This window comes from Macrobrachium nipponense, chromosome 20, assembly GCF_015104395.2.
Source record: "Macrobrachium nipponense isolate FS-2020 chromosome 20, ASM1510439v2, whole genome shotgun sequence".
Lineage (NCBI taxonomy): Eukaryota > Metazoa > Arthropoda > Malacostraca > Decapoda > Palaemonidae > Macrobrachium > Macrobrachium nipponense.
Window position 1 is genome coordinate 33,168,456 of NC_061089.1, and position 20,582 is coordinate 33,189,037.

Below are 20,582 nucleotides of genomic sequence, written 5' to 3' on the forward strand. Positions count from 1 at the left end.
CAACCATGAAGACAAAAGGCAGTGAGTCATCTCTAACGGCTCCAGTTGCAATGATATACTGTACCTGTCTACACACACAAAGCAGTAACCACCAACAGAACGGTCCACGTAAAATATCTCAAAACACAGAGCACAATAAAAAAATATACATGAAATGCCACGAAGACTTAAAAAAATTAACCCCAATTATTCAAATGCTACGAATACTTTAATCTACAACTAGAATGTAAATAAAATCACCTTGTACCATATATAATAAAAAGAAATAAATACAAAGCTACCTACGTAAAACATGTCTGAGTTGAACCTTGGGTATGTGCTTTAACCTACCCCAACATTGCAGGCCAACCGTGGCTTACGACCTTCGAGTTAGTAAAGTGTCACTTACCGAGTAGATATTAGGAAAAGCCTATTCCTTGACAGCATGCTTGCAATCTGGGGGCAGAATAATATCTCTTGACTAACAAATACATATAATAATCATTTACCCACTAGCAACAGGAGACATTAAACTTCAATGAACTCGCACTAGTCTTTTGTTTTTTCTTGTGACAAACCTTTCATGAATTTAATATACACACGACGCCGGAAGCATGAAAAATATACGTTGTAAAAACACAATATAAAAAAAGTACGAAAGTTATTCCAAAATCGAATAGCACGTCGCCACCTGTTATACCCTCTCCTCCAAGGCCCTTTTCACACACATACAGAAATTAGTTATCATACTGATATCTGATAATATTGCTATTGTAACGGGTACAATGTTATCGAAACCGATCGATGTGAACAGCTACATCAAGTCATTATTATAAAGCCCCTTCTGCCTACACTAGAAGAGTAAACAAAAACAAAAAAAAACTACAAAAAGAAACTACTCATCTATATTCTTTATCATGTTTCATCTACAAACATCAGTTCTCATTCGCAGCAACTCATCCGTCATTCACCTCCTCTTTCAGAAGAGATTCAGACCGCGAAAAACCAATACCTTTATTACTTTTTCATTTTGCCATCGATGACACCATCATCATCGACAACAACAACTCAGTGACCATTCACATCCTTGTCCTCCCAGGAAGCAACTCATCCCACAAGTTGCCTATATATAAAGGCAAAGTCACCGCAACGCACTTACTCCTGAGCGTGATCCATATCCAGATTCGGACCCAACCGACTTCGATCTGCTGGACCTGACGTAGCTCTTGGTGGTGTTGTAGGGAAGACGCGGCACAATGGACGACGTCAATCCGTTCCTGGTGTATCCGGGGGAAAAAGTGTGGCTGCGCTTGAGGTTGGAGATCAGGTCGCCAGCCCCACTGCTGCTGGAATCGCTGGAATCGAAGTAACTACTGCTGCTGCTGTACGGGGTCAAGGACGACCTAGCGGGAGACGCCCCCCTCGAGCACGCGCTGTAACGAGGGATCGACCTGTCTCGGACCTCTCGGGGCAAGGAGGCCGACCGACTGAGGGAGGTGGATGTGATGGGACTTTTCGTTCCATACCCGCTGTAGGAACTGTACCCGCTGCCGAAGGAGCTGTAGGAATGTGGACTCGTACTGCTGTACCCGCCCAGGCCTCTGGAGGACCCGTAACTGCCTGTCAGGGGCGATGACAGCAGCGACGAACTGTAGCTTCCAGTGCCGTAGTGTCGCCGGAAGGACATTTCAAAGTTGTGACTTGCGAGGAAGGAGGGGACGGTCAAAACTTAAAGCAATTCTATCACGGAATAGAATACAATTTGTACTTGCAATTGACTTAACCTTCTTCAAAGTGACTGCCGCCTCAGAGATAAAATCGTGGCCGAAACAACAAAATGAAGACAAGATGACGATGATTCTAATAGTGATCTATTTAATTTCGCTAACCATGACTTCATCACCCAATCGAATGTTAAGACAAGTATCAGTCCCGATATGATCGACGAATTTCCCCTGAAATCGAGAGCGCACTTTTCGTTATGAAAGAACGGGGAAAGAAGAGGGCAGCAGAGAGTGGCACAGTCTGGGAACGAGCGAGGGGAATACTGAGAAAGGAGGCAGGCATGGCCACATGGGCATATGTTGGGCAGGGCAACAGCTACCGTAGCTGATAGGTAAGCATATGAGGAAGCCATAAGGGAAGGGGGGGGGGGGGGGGGGGGGTGTGAAAGGTCTGGTGTGGGAAAGGGGAGGGAGTGAGTCGGAGGAACATGAAAAGTCTTGGGGACAGGGGAAGAGGAAGGTGTGGGGGGGAGGGGAGGGAAGGTGGAGGGGAGAGGGAGGGTCATTGGAAAGAAAGACGGGGAACCACGTGAGGAAGGTGTGCATTTGTGTTTATGTATGAGTACACACACACACACACACACACACACACACACACTATATATATATATATATATATATATATATATATATATATATACTATATTATCATATATACATTTATAGATGTATATACTATAATATATATATATATATATATATATATATATATATATATATATATATATATATATATAAATAAAGGAGAGAGAGAGAGAGAGAGAGAGAGAAGAGGGAGAGGAGAGATGAGAGAGAGAGAGAGAGAGGAGTGTACCCAAAACCGACAACAGCACTCGGGTAAGTGCCACCTGCCGACGAGGCAATGCCAATCATCTAGAGGATAGCAAAGTCGACCAATGAATAATTTGAACAAGCACCATATATATATTATATATCTTATATATATATATACATATATAATATATTATATATGTATATATATATATAATTATATATATAATGTAAAAGTATCTAAAATGACTAACATTCATTAATATAAATAACCAATGGTACAACAAAAGCCATACGTGAAAGGAAAATTCAAAATGGCTGAAAAGCGTAAGTTTATTCAAGAAGGGAGGAATGAGAAGAGAACGACCTACATATTTCCGAATGAGCGGCGTTTAACAAGCATATAGGTACAGGTGACCGCTGGCAAGATAAATAGGTAAACGGGGCAGTGGTTGTAAGTGGGTTCGACGAGATATGACACCTTGTGTATTTATACATGAAATGGCTAATGCATTTGAAGTTTTCTTCACAAGTATCAGGTATTCACCCTTAATTTAGCAGTAAATCAATCTAGAGGCCTTCTACACTATACACTTCAGAGAGAGAGAGAGAGAGAGAGAGAGAGAGAGAGAGAGAGAGAGAGTAGCCATAAACAAGCAAACAACGCCAATTTCAAATGAGTCTTCACCAGCTGACTGGTCCAATTATCTACGGCCATTCACTTCGGCTACAGATGCTGACTCTTTGCCTTTCCTTTCAACACAACACAACACTCATTTTGCATAAGAGGATTATTTTAATTTTTTCTAAAAATATTTAATATCTAAATATACTCCACTGAAACCTACCAATATATATATTATATATAGATGTATATATATTATATATATATTATATATATATAATATATTATACATGAATAACTTGATCACGAAGTATATAAAACGTGATGCTATGTATAAATAAAGGTTTTTTTGCCACGAAGGAAAAAATGAAAAAGCAAGATAGCCAAGTACTTTCGGTCCTGTTCGGAATCCTTTACTGAGGCAAACTGAATTTTACAGAGAACAACATAGTCAAAAGGCTTAATATCCAAACTGACACTACAAGATTAGCATTAAGGGCGATTTCACTCTACAGAAAGAAGGAAACACCTGAGGGTTAGCCACTTCGGGGAACACACGCAGTAAACAAGTTATTCTTTCAGAAACAGTACATTTTGAAAAAACACGGAAGCATATACAATTTAATATCATGAAATTTATACAAATTCCCCCCCCCCCCAAAAAAAAAAAATTGTAAATTTCATGATATTAAATTGTATATGCTTCCGTGTTTTTTTTTTCAAAATGTACTGTTTTCTGGAAGAATAACTTGTTTACTGCGTGTGTCCCCCAAGGCTATCTCGCACTTTCATTCTTTCCTTTGTGGCAAGAAATCCTTTCTATATATATATATATATATATATATATATATATATATATATATATATATATATATATATAAAATATATATATATATATATATATATATATATATATATATATATAGATATATATATATATATATATTAATATATATATATATAATTATATATAATATTATATTAATTTATGTAGGTGCTTGCTGCAATAACAAAAACTTTTAACATGGAAGATAAAGAGAGAGAGAGAGAGAGAGAGAGAGAGAGAGAGAGAGAGAGAGAGAGAGAGAGAGAGAGCCATATTCGTACAAATCAATGCAAAAATAAATACATAAATAAAAAAAATCCACCTCAAAGTAAATACCACACGACAAAAGCACGTATGCAGACACACACATACACAAACCATAAGCTTGCACATAAGCACGTCATACAATAAGGCGTAAACTTGCGCCTAATTTTAAAACTAAATAAACATCACAGTACTTAATAAACAATGCATTGAAATACAAAACATACCTAAATACGCAAACTAGAATACAAAAGCACACAAGGCTGATTCAACATGGCACTACGCACAAGCGAGAAAATTGAGAACCGCTGGGATGAGAAAAATGAGAACCGATGGGATGAGAAAATTGAGAACCGATGGGATGAGAAAAATGAGAACCGATGGGACGAGAAAATTGAGAACCGATGGGACGAGAAAAATGAGAACCGATGGGACGAGAAAAAACCAAAATGGGACCGATGGGATGAGAAAAATGAGAAACCGATGGGATGAGAAAATGAGAACCGATGGGATGAGAAAATGAGAACCGATGGGATGAGAAAAATGAGAACCGATGGGATGAGAAAAATGAGAACCGATGGGATGAGAAAAATGAGAACCGATGGGATGAGAAAATGAGACCGATGGGATGATGATTGAGAACGATGGGATGAGAAAAAATGAGAACCGATGGGATGAGAAAAATTTGAGACCGATGGGATGAGGAAAAAATGAGAAACCGATTGGGAGATGTGGATGAGAACCAATGGGATTGAGAAAATTGAGAACCGCTGGGATGAGAAAATTGAGAACCGCTGGGACGAGAAAAATGAGAACCGCTGGGATGAGAAAATTGAGAACCGCTGGGACGAGAAAAATGAGAACCGATGGGATGAGAAAATTGAGAACCGATGGGATGAGAAAATTGAGAACCGATGGGACGAGAAAAATGAGAACCGATGGGATGAGAAAAATGAGAACCGATGGGATGAGAAAATTGAGAACCGCTGGGATGAGAAAATGAGAAACCGAGGGAAAAATGAGAAAAAATGAGAGCCATGAGAGAAAAATGAGACCGATGGAGAAAAAATGAGAAAATGAGAACCGATGGGAGAAAAATGAGAACGGCTGTTCCATGGAGAAAATTGAGAACCGCTGGGATGAGAAAAATTAGAACCGATGAGAAAAATGAGAAACGACGAGAAAATGAGAAAACCGACCCGGGATGAGAAAAATGAGAACCGATGGGATGAGAAAATGAGAACCGATGGGATGAGAAAAATGAGAACCGATGGGATGAGAAAATGAAGAACCGAGGGAAAAATGAGAAACCGATGGGATGAGAAAAATTGATAACCGCATGGATGAGATGGGAGACGATGGGATGAGAAAATTGAGAACCGCTGGGATGAGAAAAATGAGAACCGATGGGATGAGAAAATTGAGAACCGCTGGGATGAGAAAATGAGAACGCGATGTGGGGAGACCGATGGGGATGAGAAAAGAGAGAATGATGACGCCTGGGATGAGAAAATGGAGCCTGGGATGAGAAAATTGAGAACCGATGGGATGAGAAAAAATGATGTGGAGACCGCTGGGATGAGAAAAATGAGAACCGATGGGATGAGAAAATTGAGAACCGCTGGGATGAGAAAACTGAGTACCGCTGAGATGAGAAAACTGAGTACCGCTGGCATGAGAAAACTGAGAACCGCTGAGATGAGAAAATTGAGAACCGCTGGGATAAGAAAACTGAGAACCGCTGGGATAAGAAAATTGAGAACCGCTGAGATGAGAAAACTGAGAACCGCTGGGATGAGAAAACTGAGAACCGTTGGGGCGAGCTATTGAAAAACAAGAGAGCGCTGACCGCTTAGTTTAACCTGATACCTCCCTCGAAGGTAAACGAAAGATGCCAATTTGAATAAAGCTTACAGATCGCACATATAATTTTACAAGAAGCCAGATGCCACCTTTTCTCTATGTAGTAAAAACATTGGAGATCTTTATTTTTTATTGATTAATTTTACAGATTATATGACGTTTTTAATTAAAGAATTAGATATACATATTTTACGTCTTCTTACTCACGCAATAAAAGGGTGAGGGGAGTGAGTGGGGAAATGGAGAAGAAAAGAATGAAGAGGGAAATAAGAGAGAGATATGAATGAGCAAAGAAGGAAAATATAAGAGATCTAACAGGGAAATACACAAAAAAATAAATATAATGAAAAGGAATGCAACGAAAAATGACGGGTAAAACCTCAGAGAAAATAATGGAAAGAGAACACAAAAGGAAAAGAAACACACAGTGACAGCAACAGATGAAGAGAGGCAAAGTCAACGCAGCAAAAGGGGAGAGAGGTTCCCCTCCACGTGAGGGAAGAAGGGGGCGTGCCTTGGAGGAAAAGGTGCCGAGAGATGGCCCTACGAAGCACCTTGAGCGTGGGAGCATCAGTGCCAGTCGGTAGCCTCAGCACTCCGTGCCAAGACACGCCTACGTGTGGCACCCTTAACCTCCCAAACCCCACCCTCCCCCAACCCCAGCTCCCTCTCTCCTCCCATCAGCTTTCCTCTACATCACAGCAGCAGCCAAGATCCGCCCCCTTCTCTCCTACCTATATCAATAACTGCTAATTCTATTAATAACCGTGATTATTACGCCAGCAAAAGGGAATTACGGAGGCAGCAGCAGCTCACAAGGTGTATTTCCGAAGCACTTTCTTCTTAGATTTATCTCCCACAGCGAAGATAAATATAGACTAACCACGACGACAATGGCAGGACAGGTGAAAAATATTGTAGTCACTTTTTTCTTTACGACTGATGCAATAATTAAGAGAGCAGCATATAGCAGAAAACGAGAAGACTGCCCAAAATATCTCCAGCAACTAAAGGGCAACAGGATAGTTGGAAATTCTCTAACCTTGACACAAAAATAAATAAAAATATGCTGATTTTACCATACCTAATTTGTATGAGCATCAACTGTGTTTTAAACCTAAAATAAAAATTTCAACAAGCTATTCCAAGGACACTTAAGAAAATAATGAAAATAAATCACAGTATAAAATACAATAAAGCAAATACAAATTGAATGAATATAAACCTATTCTATCCAAATATATGATGTCATATAACATTCAAAGCAAACATGATTTGTTGAAGAGATTAAACTTTTACAAAACACTATTGATGAATTTAAGTCCTCAGAAAATATTAGGCCACCATGTACTAATATCGAAAATGACAGATTGCAGTACATTACCGAGAAAACACCGATCTTTAACATTCAAAATCTTTCCAAAGAAATGTGGAAATATCACAAATACAATTATAAATCTCAACAATATTAACTTATCTCAGGAGTAATATAAATCTTCCAAATAATAAGTCTACCCAAAAGTGATATGTTTATATCTGTAACTTCTACTTTAGATTTCAAAATAACACGAGAAAATAACCATTCACCACCAAATGACACCGAGTCATACGACCTATTTTGATAGGTTATAATCAGTAAACTTTACCTCATAAATTAACTGCAAGAGGCAGGGGAGGGCGACTAAAATACACTGTGACGTCAGAAAAAGCTCGGCCGTTAGTGACATACAAGATTTATTCGCTGCGGAGTTCCCGTGAAAAATCAGCTGGACACAAGTATGTTCCCACTGTACCGAAGATTAATGTAAATATTTAAAAATATGCAATCATTCAAAATGGATCACACTATTACCTGAACCTTGTTTTATATTAGACTAAAACCATGCAAATATGCATCAAATGAACCAAGTAATAATAAATTTGATCCAAACAGTTTCAGAGAGAGAGAGAGAGAGAGAGAGAGAGAGAGAGAGAGAGAGAGAGAGAGAGAGAGAGAGAGAGAGAGAGAGAGAGAGATTGAATATCACTGACATTTCTCTTCTTGTTGACAGTGACAAGTGTCAAAGATTGTGAATTCAATTATTAAGAAAATGAATAAATTATTCATGGAATCACTATATGCATTCGACATCCCCTCTGTTCAGTTACTTAGTTTACCTTACAGCTGAGAGTATGTGTGATTATTCCTAGCTGTTATATCGTGTCCGTTGGTGACAAGAGATCCGCTGCTCTTAAACTTGGAAGTGTGCCTCAGCCTAACTCAGATCAATGGTTTTCAATCTTAAGTTTTAGTTTCCTGAGTTTAGAATACCCACAAGCACAATATTTTTCTTCCACCTTTTATTCATTTCGTAATTAACTTTACTTATAGTCGTTTCTCTTTTCTGCTATATATGTATTTTTCCATTTCTAAAACTTTTATCTTTTTGCATTTCCTTGTATACAGGCAACCCGCTCTTTTGTAAGTTTAATTCATGGATTCAGTAATAATAAAAACGATGACAATAATAATATATTAATAGAAAACTTGATATACCCTCTACACACTGATGAGATTGTAAAACGAATCAAGAAGACCCAATACCAAACAAATGCAGCAGAAACAGCTATTATTTTCAATGCTACTGACCTCAGAGAAGGTCTCCTCCCTAATAATAATAATAATAATAATAATAATAATAATAATATATTAATAATGCAATCAAAGTAAAGTGGTGCCCACACCCCCCTTGATTCGCGGGGGATGTGTACCAGACAACACCCCCCCCCCCCCCCCATTGAATAGTTAGAGCCCCTATAAAAATGCTGAAAACAGCCTACGTATTTTGTTAGTTAAAACTCAAGAAGAACCTACTAAAAATTTCTATATCACAAAAAGTACATTTTATGATAAAAAAAAGAATTTGTGGACATTTCTCATAGAAAAATACCGCGAATATGGTAATTTTCCGCAAATAATGTGGGGAAACGTTCCCGAGAGAAATCAGCGAATGCGTGAGTCCACGAATTGGGAGAACGCGAATGCGGGGGATCCAATGTAAATCCAATTTGGTTTCAACTTTTACAACTTTTGAGATTATTATATTTTGTTCAAGATCACCTTCTTGAGAATATGGAACAATGCAACCTTTTACACTACCCTTTTGCCCTGTATCTCCTCTGAGATGTAAATATTCACGTCATTTTACTTACCTCTTTCAATTCCAATCACCCTAATTCCACTGAAAAAAATTCTACTTATTCTTCTTCTTATTCAGGTACCATATACAACTTTTTTATATTTCATTCCAATCCGTATTTCGGGCATATCACCTAAAATGATAATTCTCTCTCTTTTCCTCTTGTCAATTTTCAATATCTGATTTTTAATTTTATCACATAAATCACCAAACAACATACTCATTGGTTAAAAGATCAAGTTGTGTGTACGTTTTTATATCTTTAATTATAACAACAGGAACTTGAACATGTTTTCCAAAATGCCTCCATGAACAAAAGGGAAGAACTACCATACTTTGGAACAAAGGAAATTTGCAGAGGAGAGGTATACCGTATATTTCGGCGTATAAGTCGACCCTTTAGCCCCAAAAAATCATGACAAAATTAGGGGGTCGACTTATCTAACGGTAACAAAAAGTTAATCTTTATTATTTTGGCATATCGGTACAGGAATCCAGGCTTTACAGTTGGCTAATAACAATGACAGCCTTGTTGAGGTAACTATGTATGTATATATCAGTATCAAAATATTTCACACTGTAATACGACAATAATAATACATTAGAACATCCATTACCTTAAATAAAATGAAACACATCAAAGTAACTTGAAGAAACCCCAATCGCACAGCAAGTGTAAACATTGCGTAGCTATTTGAGAAGGATGCGTTCACACTGACAGTTTTGTATTTACCGGGGTATTGTTCAAAAACATTTATGGTGTGAAATCTTTATTTATCACTTTAAATAAAATAAAAAAAAATTATTTAATAGTAAATATGTATTTAAAATCCTTCAAAATTACTCGAGTCATCGTCACTTGCATTAAACAATTCATCAGACAAATTATCATTCACGGTTTCATCATAAGGATCCCAGTTTGAATCTGGTGAATCAACTGCAGGTTCGTTTTCACTCAAATGAGCCAGTTTATGCCATAGAAGAACCAATGGTCAAGGAATATTCCTACATAATAATAAAATACCGGCACGTCGTTTTAACAACCCAATCAAAACATTAACTTGAGTGGCAGTTTGTACATACATATATACGTAGGCTCTTATGCAGCGTTAGTTAGCGCTTTGTTTGTTTACATTACACTCGAGTAACGTATCTTTCGTTTCGTCATTTCTAATCATATTTGCCAAATTCATCTTTTATATATTACACAGATTTGTTAATATACCGAGTATATTACCTGTATTTCTCATGGTAAGTAGAGCAACATATGTACCGTAATAACATTCAGGTTATTTTATATGATACGTTTTACACTGCTGCTTATTTTGAGCCTACGGTTGGCCTCACATTTTATAGGTCGACTAATATACCCGATATTAGTTAAATTCATAAAAATTTACTCAGAATTGGGGGGTCGACTTATCTTCCGGTCGACTTATACGCCGAAATATACGGTAGTTACCTTTAACATCTTACAACTGTAGAACCTTCACACACACACACACACAAAAATCTTTAAATATTTAAAAATACCATCATTAAGTGAAGAAAAGATGGAAATATGATGAAACAAACATATCAAAACTTTCATTTTCAAAAACTGTGTCATTCACAATAAAATCTAAACTAGTCTAAAACTTTGTCAATGGAAACTACTCTCTAAAGAAAGAGATGCAACAAATAGACAACATACAGCAAATAGACTGAGAAACACTAGGAACTATTCAGCACAAGACGAAGCTACACACAAAAAATGCATTTAGCAACATACATCTGTTCTTACCTCTTGCAACAATAGGCAGCGACCAGACACAACATTATGTGGCAGAACACTTACCTGAAAATAAACAGAATAAAATTTCACTCAGAATTACAAAAACTGTAAGGAGACAGAGAGAGAGAGAGAGAGAGAGAGAGAGAGAGAGAGAAGAGAGAGAGAGAGAGAGAGAGAGAGAGAGAGAGAGAGAGAGTACATGGACAGTGAAATAAAGTTTCAAATTATGATCACAGTATATTACACATGAAATAAATCAAATAATACTATTAGGGACACTTAAAAGTGATAAACAAAAATAAATCAAATAAGACTAATAGGGACCCTTAAAAGTGATAGGTAAACACATTCTAAAATAAAATTTCAAAAACTGTACAAAATTCAGGAAAACCAGCCACAATCAAATGACTTATTGAGTTTTATAAACTAGAGAAAATATAAGGTAAACACATTACAAGGCTGACCTAGAAAAATAAACAGAATACTATAAATTAAATATAACCCAGAGAGAGAGAGAGAGAGAGAGAGAGAGAGAGAGAGAGAGAGAGAGAGAGAGAGAGAGAGAGAGAGAGAGAGAGAGAGAGAGAGATACACTAATATGAAAGCTAAATAATAAAAAATATACAGATACTAACTATATATTACAGAGGCAAGTAAGTCACATAATAAGAAGAGAACAAATAACAAGACTACAGGTGAACCTGGGCACCTAATTTGAAGAGTTGCTATTACAGTTTAAATACAAACCCTGTGTGACCATATACAATTATGCTTATAACCAATACCACCATAGTATTGCCTATGTCATTCTAAAAGAAATGTTCATAATACCTCCTTAATTACAGCTTCATGAAACCTACACAATTTATCTGGACAGATTGAAAACAAAGAAATTTTGGCCAAATTTGCTTATGAGATTTTCATCCAATCTTCACCAGTGTACTATTTGCTAATATATAATTGATAAAATTTTGGGGTTTGCACCATAAAACTGTTTTAATGCTGATGTTATATAGCATCACAGGAACTGATCCTTTACTACAACACTACGCTTTCAACATTACAAATTACAAGGAAATGTAGCTTTATTTTATTCTACTTTTACCTTTCACATATTTTTATCTATTAATTACAGTAAGTTAGATTTAGTCCAATTTAACATCCTTTGTACCAAAAACATCTGAGTGCTGTAACATACTTATTAACAATAACAAGATTAAAAAATTATTCCTCCATTAAAAATATGATCCTGGCTTAGTTGAACTTAACAAGGAGAGCTACCACTATCTGTCAAGTACCAAACAATCTGATTCTACACAACTTAGAAGCTCTCAAAGAACTGCATATCTTTACAGGAGATAGTAAGTCTTCTAAATCCTGACACACATCAATCATGCTGACCCATATTTACTCCCTTTGAAGCTAATGTCTGGGGAAAAAGCACACAACCCTCTTGGCAAATACTCAATTTTCTTACTTGCCATACTTCGTCATTACATCCATCAGCAGCATTGCTGATAGGTAGCTGTCAAGACAGTAATTACCATTACATATGTATACTGTCATCATTAATAATAAATAGTTTAATATTTTTATATTGGAAACTTAAAAGTCTAACAATGTACGTATTGGATACATTACATAGAGATGTTGACGACTGAAAAAATTTCCTTCAAGATTGTGTTTTAAATATTTGATATACCCTCTTGGTCATAACCTGGACAATCACATTATACATGTATAATTACAGGTTTTTTTCTGGGATTGGATTATGGAGGTTATTCATCAAATATCTTGGGTTAAATGAGTCTGACCATCTGAAGATGAGATACAATAACATAAATGTAGTTTTCTTGTTAGGATGAAGAGTATCATAATTCAGCACCAATTTATTCTGCTTTGATTTTTATTAGATTCATTATTCCACAAAGCCTGCCATTTACTAAAGATGGATTTCAGTTTAAATGAAAATCACTTACATGAATGGGTGTATTTTTTATCTGGCCAAAGCCAATGTATCAACAACTTTCATTTTCCTTAATGCCTACATGAGGAAGGATAAAACACAATGGATTTCAATGGACTAAAATATGACCTATCTAATGATGACATCATGGCTGCTTAACTTATTACATGTTCTACATTGTAATTAAGTAAATTGTGTACTTCAGTAATGAACTCGCACTAGTAAGCTTAAGTTTGTCAAAAATGTATATACCATTTTTAAAGCTTTATTTACCTTACAAAAATAAAAAAAATGTGAGAATGCCAGCATGCAAAGGTTCTTACTTGGCCGAATAGTGAGAATTTCCTTGTTTGGCAATAAACTCAACATTTTATTTACTTAAAACTTTATCAGCTGTATTTATCTTCTCTTATATATTCTCTGTTTCTATTAAGAACATTCTATTATGGTGGCTTGCTAACAAATGCATGCATGACCTTTTATTTTTTAAAAGAATGTTTCGAGCACAATTGATTACAAAACATATGTATACATTGTATAAAAAACAATCATTATACTGAGTATGAATTAACCTCTTTTAGTAGTCTTAATGGTATGTAGTATATGCTTGAGTTTGAAAAAATTCAGCAAAACCAATTTTTCTATGTTCATGTATTCAAGATAAATGCAAGAGCATTGCAAACCAATAATAATTTATAATTATTAAGGAACATTCCACATTTGCATCCCAAAAAATAACTATCAAAAGGATTATTAGTTTCCATCTTCAATTATTTCCAGAAAACATTACCTTAACTATTTTTTACAGCTTAATTTACACTTTCATACTGAACTATAAATGGTCATGGAAATTTTTTCACTCAACAACAACACTAGAGGACCTGGAACTCCTTGGGCAGACAGCCAATATTTTCTTATGAGACTGCAAAGCCAGTAATCATTCTCCCTATTAAGGAAAAAAATAGACAGCAATACTGAGTTACATTTTTCCTTTTGTTCAGCCAGTTATAATTCAAAGATCTATAAATATAATTTGTGCATTGTGATTTTTTTATATTTACACAAAAATCTAACATAAAAAAATGTAACTAGTCAATTGCAAAGGCTTTTTATTAGCTTTGGTAAAAATAATTTACACAATTTGCACATAACATTAGGCAAAAAATTTCTATTAACAGTACTTCCACATTATACAAACTCAACACTACAAGCTCCTAAAATTTCAATTAATAACGGAATTCCCAATTTGAGGGCACCAATATAAGTGTCCCACACTACTGTATACAATGTAAGCCATACAGTAATAGTGGTTATCCAAACAGGTGTTACCCCAGTTGACATTTTTAAGCCTCTCAATTTCAACCCTTTTCTTTTGACTTCCTCCAACTTAGTCACCATTCTCTTTGACATTTTGCAAGTTTTACTCGATAGGTTTGCTCTAGATTAGTCTAAATGTGAGACTCAGTTGTTTCATACGCTATTTTAATTGCTTTCTTGCATTTGATGGGTAATAAAGCCAAACAACGATTCACATAACATAAATAAACATAATTCTGCAAGAAAACTATCTCCTCATGAGTGCTTAGTAAAGGATCCAGGTATGTTAAATGATTGAACTTCATTTATACAATACACAGCACTACTCTTTCATTCGTAAATTCCTTTAGCAAAGTAGTACTGTACGTACTTTGTAAGCTAAACACTAAATATATAACATAAAAAGCCACTATAATATTTATGCCCAAAAACAAAGTGCCCTTCATACTGTTTGAAAATGTTAAGAGACACTAAAGCTATTTGTAAGCTTCTAGAGCACCACCTGCATCCAACTCTTCACCACCTGTGCCACCCGAGTTCAACAGTGTAGGCAGCATGAGTGTCAACCAACTGGCAGCATGTCAAGCAGCAGGAGAGGGCAAAAACTTTATAACCCATAATGATACTGATAATTATAATCTAACTTATTAAATCATAAAGCATATTAATACTTATAATGAATCCTAACTCACTGACAAAATAAAAATTTCTAACAATATAAAATCATAATAAGAGGTAATCATTGTTTGTAATGTAATTTAACAAAAAATCTTTTATAACATTTTGTTTATACAAAATCTATACTTTTGTTGTATAAAAACAACAGTAAGCCACAAAGTCCCCCTTTATATCCACTCTCTCTGTGGGCAACAATCAGAGTGACCTTAAACTGAATACAACAGAAGGTGCTACAGTACACTTTACCTTTCTGCAATTTTCACATTCTTCAGGAAAATCCTACATACCTAAAAATTTAATAGTGCAGCCTTCTTTAATTCTGAATAATAATAATAATAATAATAATAATAATAATAATAATAATAATAATAATAATAATAATAATAATAATAATAATAATAGCAACAAAGAACAGTCATATTTAATTGTATTATCAAGAAAATAACTTTTAAATCTAAGTAGACAACTAATACAAGTCTTATAACATACATGTTTAAGTACTTGGAAAGTTTTTCACATTTCCAGAAACAAGAGCATGCTCTTCACCCTATCAATCAAAATTACAACTAGCGTATATACATACTCGTGTAATGTTCAATATTTAAAGACCAATTTTATGACCTTAAATTTTGTTGTCAAACATTACACAAGGTATAGTTTAGGAAAAGTGCAAGATTTTTGGGCTAGGTTTAGCCTAGGCTTTGAATTTTCCAGCAATGGTAGTCAACATGGTAGCATTTCCTTCCACAGGAGTTGATGACCTTTTTTTTTTTTTTTTTGTAGAATAAAGACAATATATGTAAATACAAATGTTGTTTTACTTGTGTGAGAATCTTTTGTTATTGTTATGTTGTTTGCATATTAGAATAGTGTAAAGTTCTGGGACAAGGCCAAGCCTACCGTAGGCTTTGGATTTCCTGACAAGTGAAGTCACTGGAGTTACATCTATATTTACTACATTACTCAGATTGTATTTATATTTCTTACGAAGAGCAATGACAAATCTCTGAAATCCTATTATCTTTTCTTCCCGTTCCTTGGGTAACCTTTGTGCAATTTTAGTTTGTTTTCTAAGAACCACAACAATTCTTTACATGAACCAGAAGCACTAGCCTGCAATAGCAACAAATTCAGGTAATCCAAGATTGTTAGCTTCCTTCAAGGCAACAATTCTTATAGCTCCCGGTGATGAACTGCATCCTGCATTCCAATTGTTGGTAGCTCATTCTTTAATTTTTTTTTCCAGGTGTGGCCACTTACAGCTCTTTCCACAATTGGCACATTTGTGCGATGCCATTTTAGTTAAGCTTTCCTTTTTCTTCCTCTAACCACGAACACTCTTCTGATATGCCATTTTATTAGCAGCTTGCAAATTGTTGCTTGCTTCAGCAAAAGCAATGATCACTTGCAGTTTAAATTTAGCATTAAATTTCCTGCATGTATCTGAAGGGTATTGAATAAAAAATATTTTGAAAACTTTTGATATAAGAAACGGTAATAGGGTAATAGTTAAAAGAATATACCTAATTGGGTGGAGGAAGATTAAAGAATAGAAATGAATGGTTATTATACTGTTCACTAGTTTTAGTGGTTGAAGAGAATAAATTATAGAAATTATAACTACACTGTTCGCTAATTACAGTGGTTGCTTGGTAAGCTTTTGGTACTTATGACAAAATGATAGTAAACAAAAGAGGTTGGAAGTTTTTTATTCCTTTTGGGATCATGTCAAGATTAATAAACCCCGTATTTTTCCAAGACAATATTAAACCACTTTGATTTATATATAAATGTATAATATATATATATATATATATATATATATATATATAAGATATATATATCTATATCTATATCTATATATCTATATATATATATCTATATATATATATATATATATATATATATATATATATATATATATATATATATATATATATATATCTATATATATATATCTATATATCTATATATCTATATAGATATATATATATATATAGATATATATAGATATATATATATATATATATATATATATATATATATATATATATAATATATATATATAAATCAAAGTGGTATAATAGTATTGTCTTGGAAAAATACAGGGTTCATTAATCTTGACATGATCCCAAAAAGGAATAAAAAACTTCCAACCTCTTTTGTTTACAACCGTTTTGTCATAACTACCGAAAGCTTACCAAGCAACCACTGTAACTAGCGAACAGTGTAGTTATAATTTCTATAATTCAATCTCTTCAACCACTAAAACTAGCTAACAGTATAATAACCATTCATTTCTATTCTTTAATCTTCCTCCACCCAATTAGGTATATTCTTTTAACTATTATCCTATTACTGTTTCTTATATCCAAAGTTTTCAAAATATTTTTTATTCAATACCCTTCAGTATGTTGTCAGATACATGCAGGAAATTTACTGCTAAATTTAAACTGCAAGTGATCATTGCTTTTGCTGAAGCAAGCAACAATTTGCAAGCTGCTAATAAATATGGCATATCAGAAAAGTGTGTTCGTGGTTAGAGGAAGAAAAAGGAAAGTTAACTAAACTGCCATCATACAAATGTGCCAAAAGGGTAAAATATTGTCTTGAAAATTGATGGGTTCACTAATCTAGACATGATCCTCCTTTTGTTTATTATAGTTAATTCTAATTATTTGAAATGAGTACACAAAGATTTTTCATACATTTCATAGGCATATTGTAAGCTTTTAGCTTCTTATTTTCAATCAAATTTTAGATGTCAGAATCTTAGACTAGTCTACTATCATGTTCTGATTCCAGATACATAGAAACATAGCCTAGGCATACTGCCAGAATCAAACTCTAACATTACATGGGATATAGGATAAAATCCTATTAGATATATGCAGTAAAAAATAGAGTCGAATATTATGCTAGTACATACAGTATGCCAATGAATAACATAGTGACAAATGCCAAAAACAAACACAAATTACCATACGGTACTTCATAATCCATCAAGTTAACAAATTATCTGACTTTACCTTCAAGTTAACAAAATCATTTATCTTTATCTGAATTCCACTACTGTTAAATGCCTAAAATTCACGTACGTAAATTGATTGTTCTACCACGAGATGAGAACTAGCAATCAAACAGAAGGTAGGAAAAGTCCAAAACAAAATATTAAAACAAAAAGGAAGAAAACCATTGCAATCCAACTGAGGACCAATGGGATCCCACAATCAACATTTAGTAGTTCTCTTTCCCCTTTCATTTCCATTTTATACGAGGTGCATCCATCCCAATTTGCTCCAACATTCATCCTAGATCAACTGGTGGGTAGTTGCAGATACTCTTAGCCAATCAAATCTGCATTGCCTGCTGGTCAACTAGTGCAATGTTCCCGAGACTTTCCTTGTGCCATGACCTCATGCTTTTTCCAGATCATCTTTTGCTAAACAATAAAATGGCTCTCTTTCTCTATCTCTCTTCTCTAAGTGCCATTAGGAATCTGATAACCCCTCGTTCTCATCAAATAGTACATATTTCCTTTCACCAAACTGTGGACATTTCTCAACACATCCATCTCTCACAGTTCTTAATTATTTCCTTTATTCTTCATAGAGGGTGAGCAGTTAGGGACCACTCTTTTCTCACAACTATTTTGTTTGTCAAGAGTATCAAAACATTATCTTCATTATAATATCACCATCATGCAACTACAGAACACTCACAGAATTCCAAAATATATAAGTCATTAACTCAATACAGTACTATACAGTATGCAACTACATAAAAGCTCAAGGAGTGGACAATAAAAATAAGGAAAATTAACATATTAAGTCTGAATCCTTCCAACAGAAAACAGAATAACAAAAAGATATCTTTAAATCCATAAAATATTCTTTTAAAGTTCTACAGTGTTGCAGTAATTTATTTTGCCAACTAAATTATCAGAGAAGATAGAGCAGTTCAGTAAGCAACCAAGAGTTTCTGAACTAAAATTTTGTAGAACTGTTATGCCACTCAACAATGAAGCTGCACCACCCAAAATATGACAGTTATTTTTTTACATAATTTGGCACTGGAGGATTTTTATGCAAACATAAATGAATGAATGAAGAAAACATCTATGGTACTGGTTATTTCAGCGCAATTAAACATACTAAACCTAAAGAGTATCTAACCATAATACAAAGCTTTAAAGAAACATGGCAACTTAAAAATAAACAATAAAAATCTTTTCCAATAAACTATCTAAGCACATTAAGCAGACTACAGAAAAATGAAAAATAAAGGTAGAGGAGCAAAACCAAAAGAGCAAATAAATAATATGGCAGAAAAAGAACACTCACCGAATCATCTTCCTCCTCGCCATCATCACTCCTGTTGTCATCCTGCTGTTGCTGCTGCTGCTGTTCTGCTAAACGCTGAGCTCTCTTCTCAGGGTCAATTTCCTGAGTTTCAAGATGGTGGACACATTTTTAACACAAAGTTAATAATTAAATTTCATATAAAAAGCAATTAGCTTCAACATATTAAAAATACTAAGGTGTCTAAAGCAGCATAACAGTGGTGAACTTTTGTGTACAGTACTTACATCCATATTGACCTGAACCCGACCAGTTGATCGCCTTTTTGGTTTTTTCCGTCGCTGTATTGCTGCCTGGGTACCTTCTCGCGTTTGTGAGTTTCGCTCATTATCTTTCTGGTCTTCATCTAAAAAGAGAAGTTTCAAATATGAGAAAATTGTCACAAAAAAGTGAAATTTAGTGTCCACCTTGTTTAGCTGACACTACTCTCATTTAGTAAGCAACTTTTACTAACAGTTATTCAAAATTGTACTCAACATTCAAGGCAATCATCAGTGGATGTTCCAAATCATTTAAAACAAGTTAAATCATTTACAAGTTAAAAGCATTTTAGTTTAGTACAGTATAAATACAGAACTGTATATAAAAACTATTTACCTTTGGTCAATAAAAAGGAGAAAGGTATGCAACAAATGGAGGAACAGTATCTTAAATCGTGGGCAAACATAAGTATTTCAATTAAATCGGCCGACTCTCTCCGGTGTTATCTTAGCCCATATCCGGATTAATGGGGGTCCGGTTTATTAAGTCACTTTAGAATACCTTCTTTCCCTTTTTCTGTGCTGAGTTTATTTCATCTCTCCTAATTCCACTTCTGCCCTAGTCACCTGCCTTTATCCACACTTCTCTTTTCCATTTATCCTCTTCCCTATCATAGATTAAAGCTGTTCTCTCAAACTCCTTTTTGTACATCTAGCCTCTCTTTTCTATAACCTTTCCTCCAACCATCTTCTTGCATATCACCATTGCTTTCTTTGGTTATTCCTCCTTTCTGCAGTAACTATTGACTATTCTTTAATGGTAAATCTGTTGTCCCTATTTCTTGATACTCCATCTTTTTTTACTTTATTCTTCTGATAGGATCTTTTCTCACTTTCTATGCTCCCAATTAAATTAGCTTACAGCATTCTGTGTTGCACTTGGTAAGCTTTCCCCCATATGGCAGAGCAATCTTTCTATTGATGGCCTATAAGTT

The 20,582-nt window shown here is 34.8% G+C and overlaps 1 protein-coding gene across 15 annotated transcripts in view; it reads right to left on the minus strand.

Annotated features, from left to right (window-relative positions):
* Window positions 1–20,582, minus strand: part of LOC135224563 (protein phosphatase 1 regulatory subunit 12B-like) — a 237,150-nt gene that overhangs the window by 56,194 nt on the left and 160,374 nt on the right. For 12 of the 15 annotated variants that reach the window (XM_064263736.1, XM_064263727.1, XM_064263772.1 and 9 more), the window contains 3 exons: window positions 19,615–19,733; window positions 19,370–19,471; window positions 11,075–11,128 (listed from right to left, as the gene is read on the minus strand). In XM_064263736.1, coding sequence (XP_064119806.1) covers window positions 11,075–11,128; window positions 19,370–19,471; window positions 19,615–19,733 — 275 coding nt within the window. Of the gene's footprint in view, window positions 1–388; window positions 436–11,074; window positions 11,129–19,369; window positions 19,472–19,614; window positions 19,734–20,582 lie in introns of all 15 variants that reach the window. The other 3 variants (XM_064263719.1, XM_064263712.1, XM_064263763.1) reach the window with 2 other exon arrangements.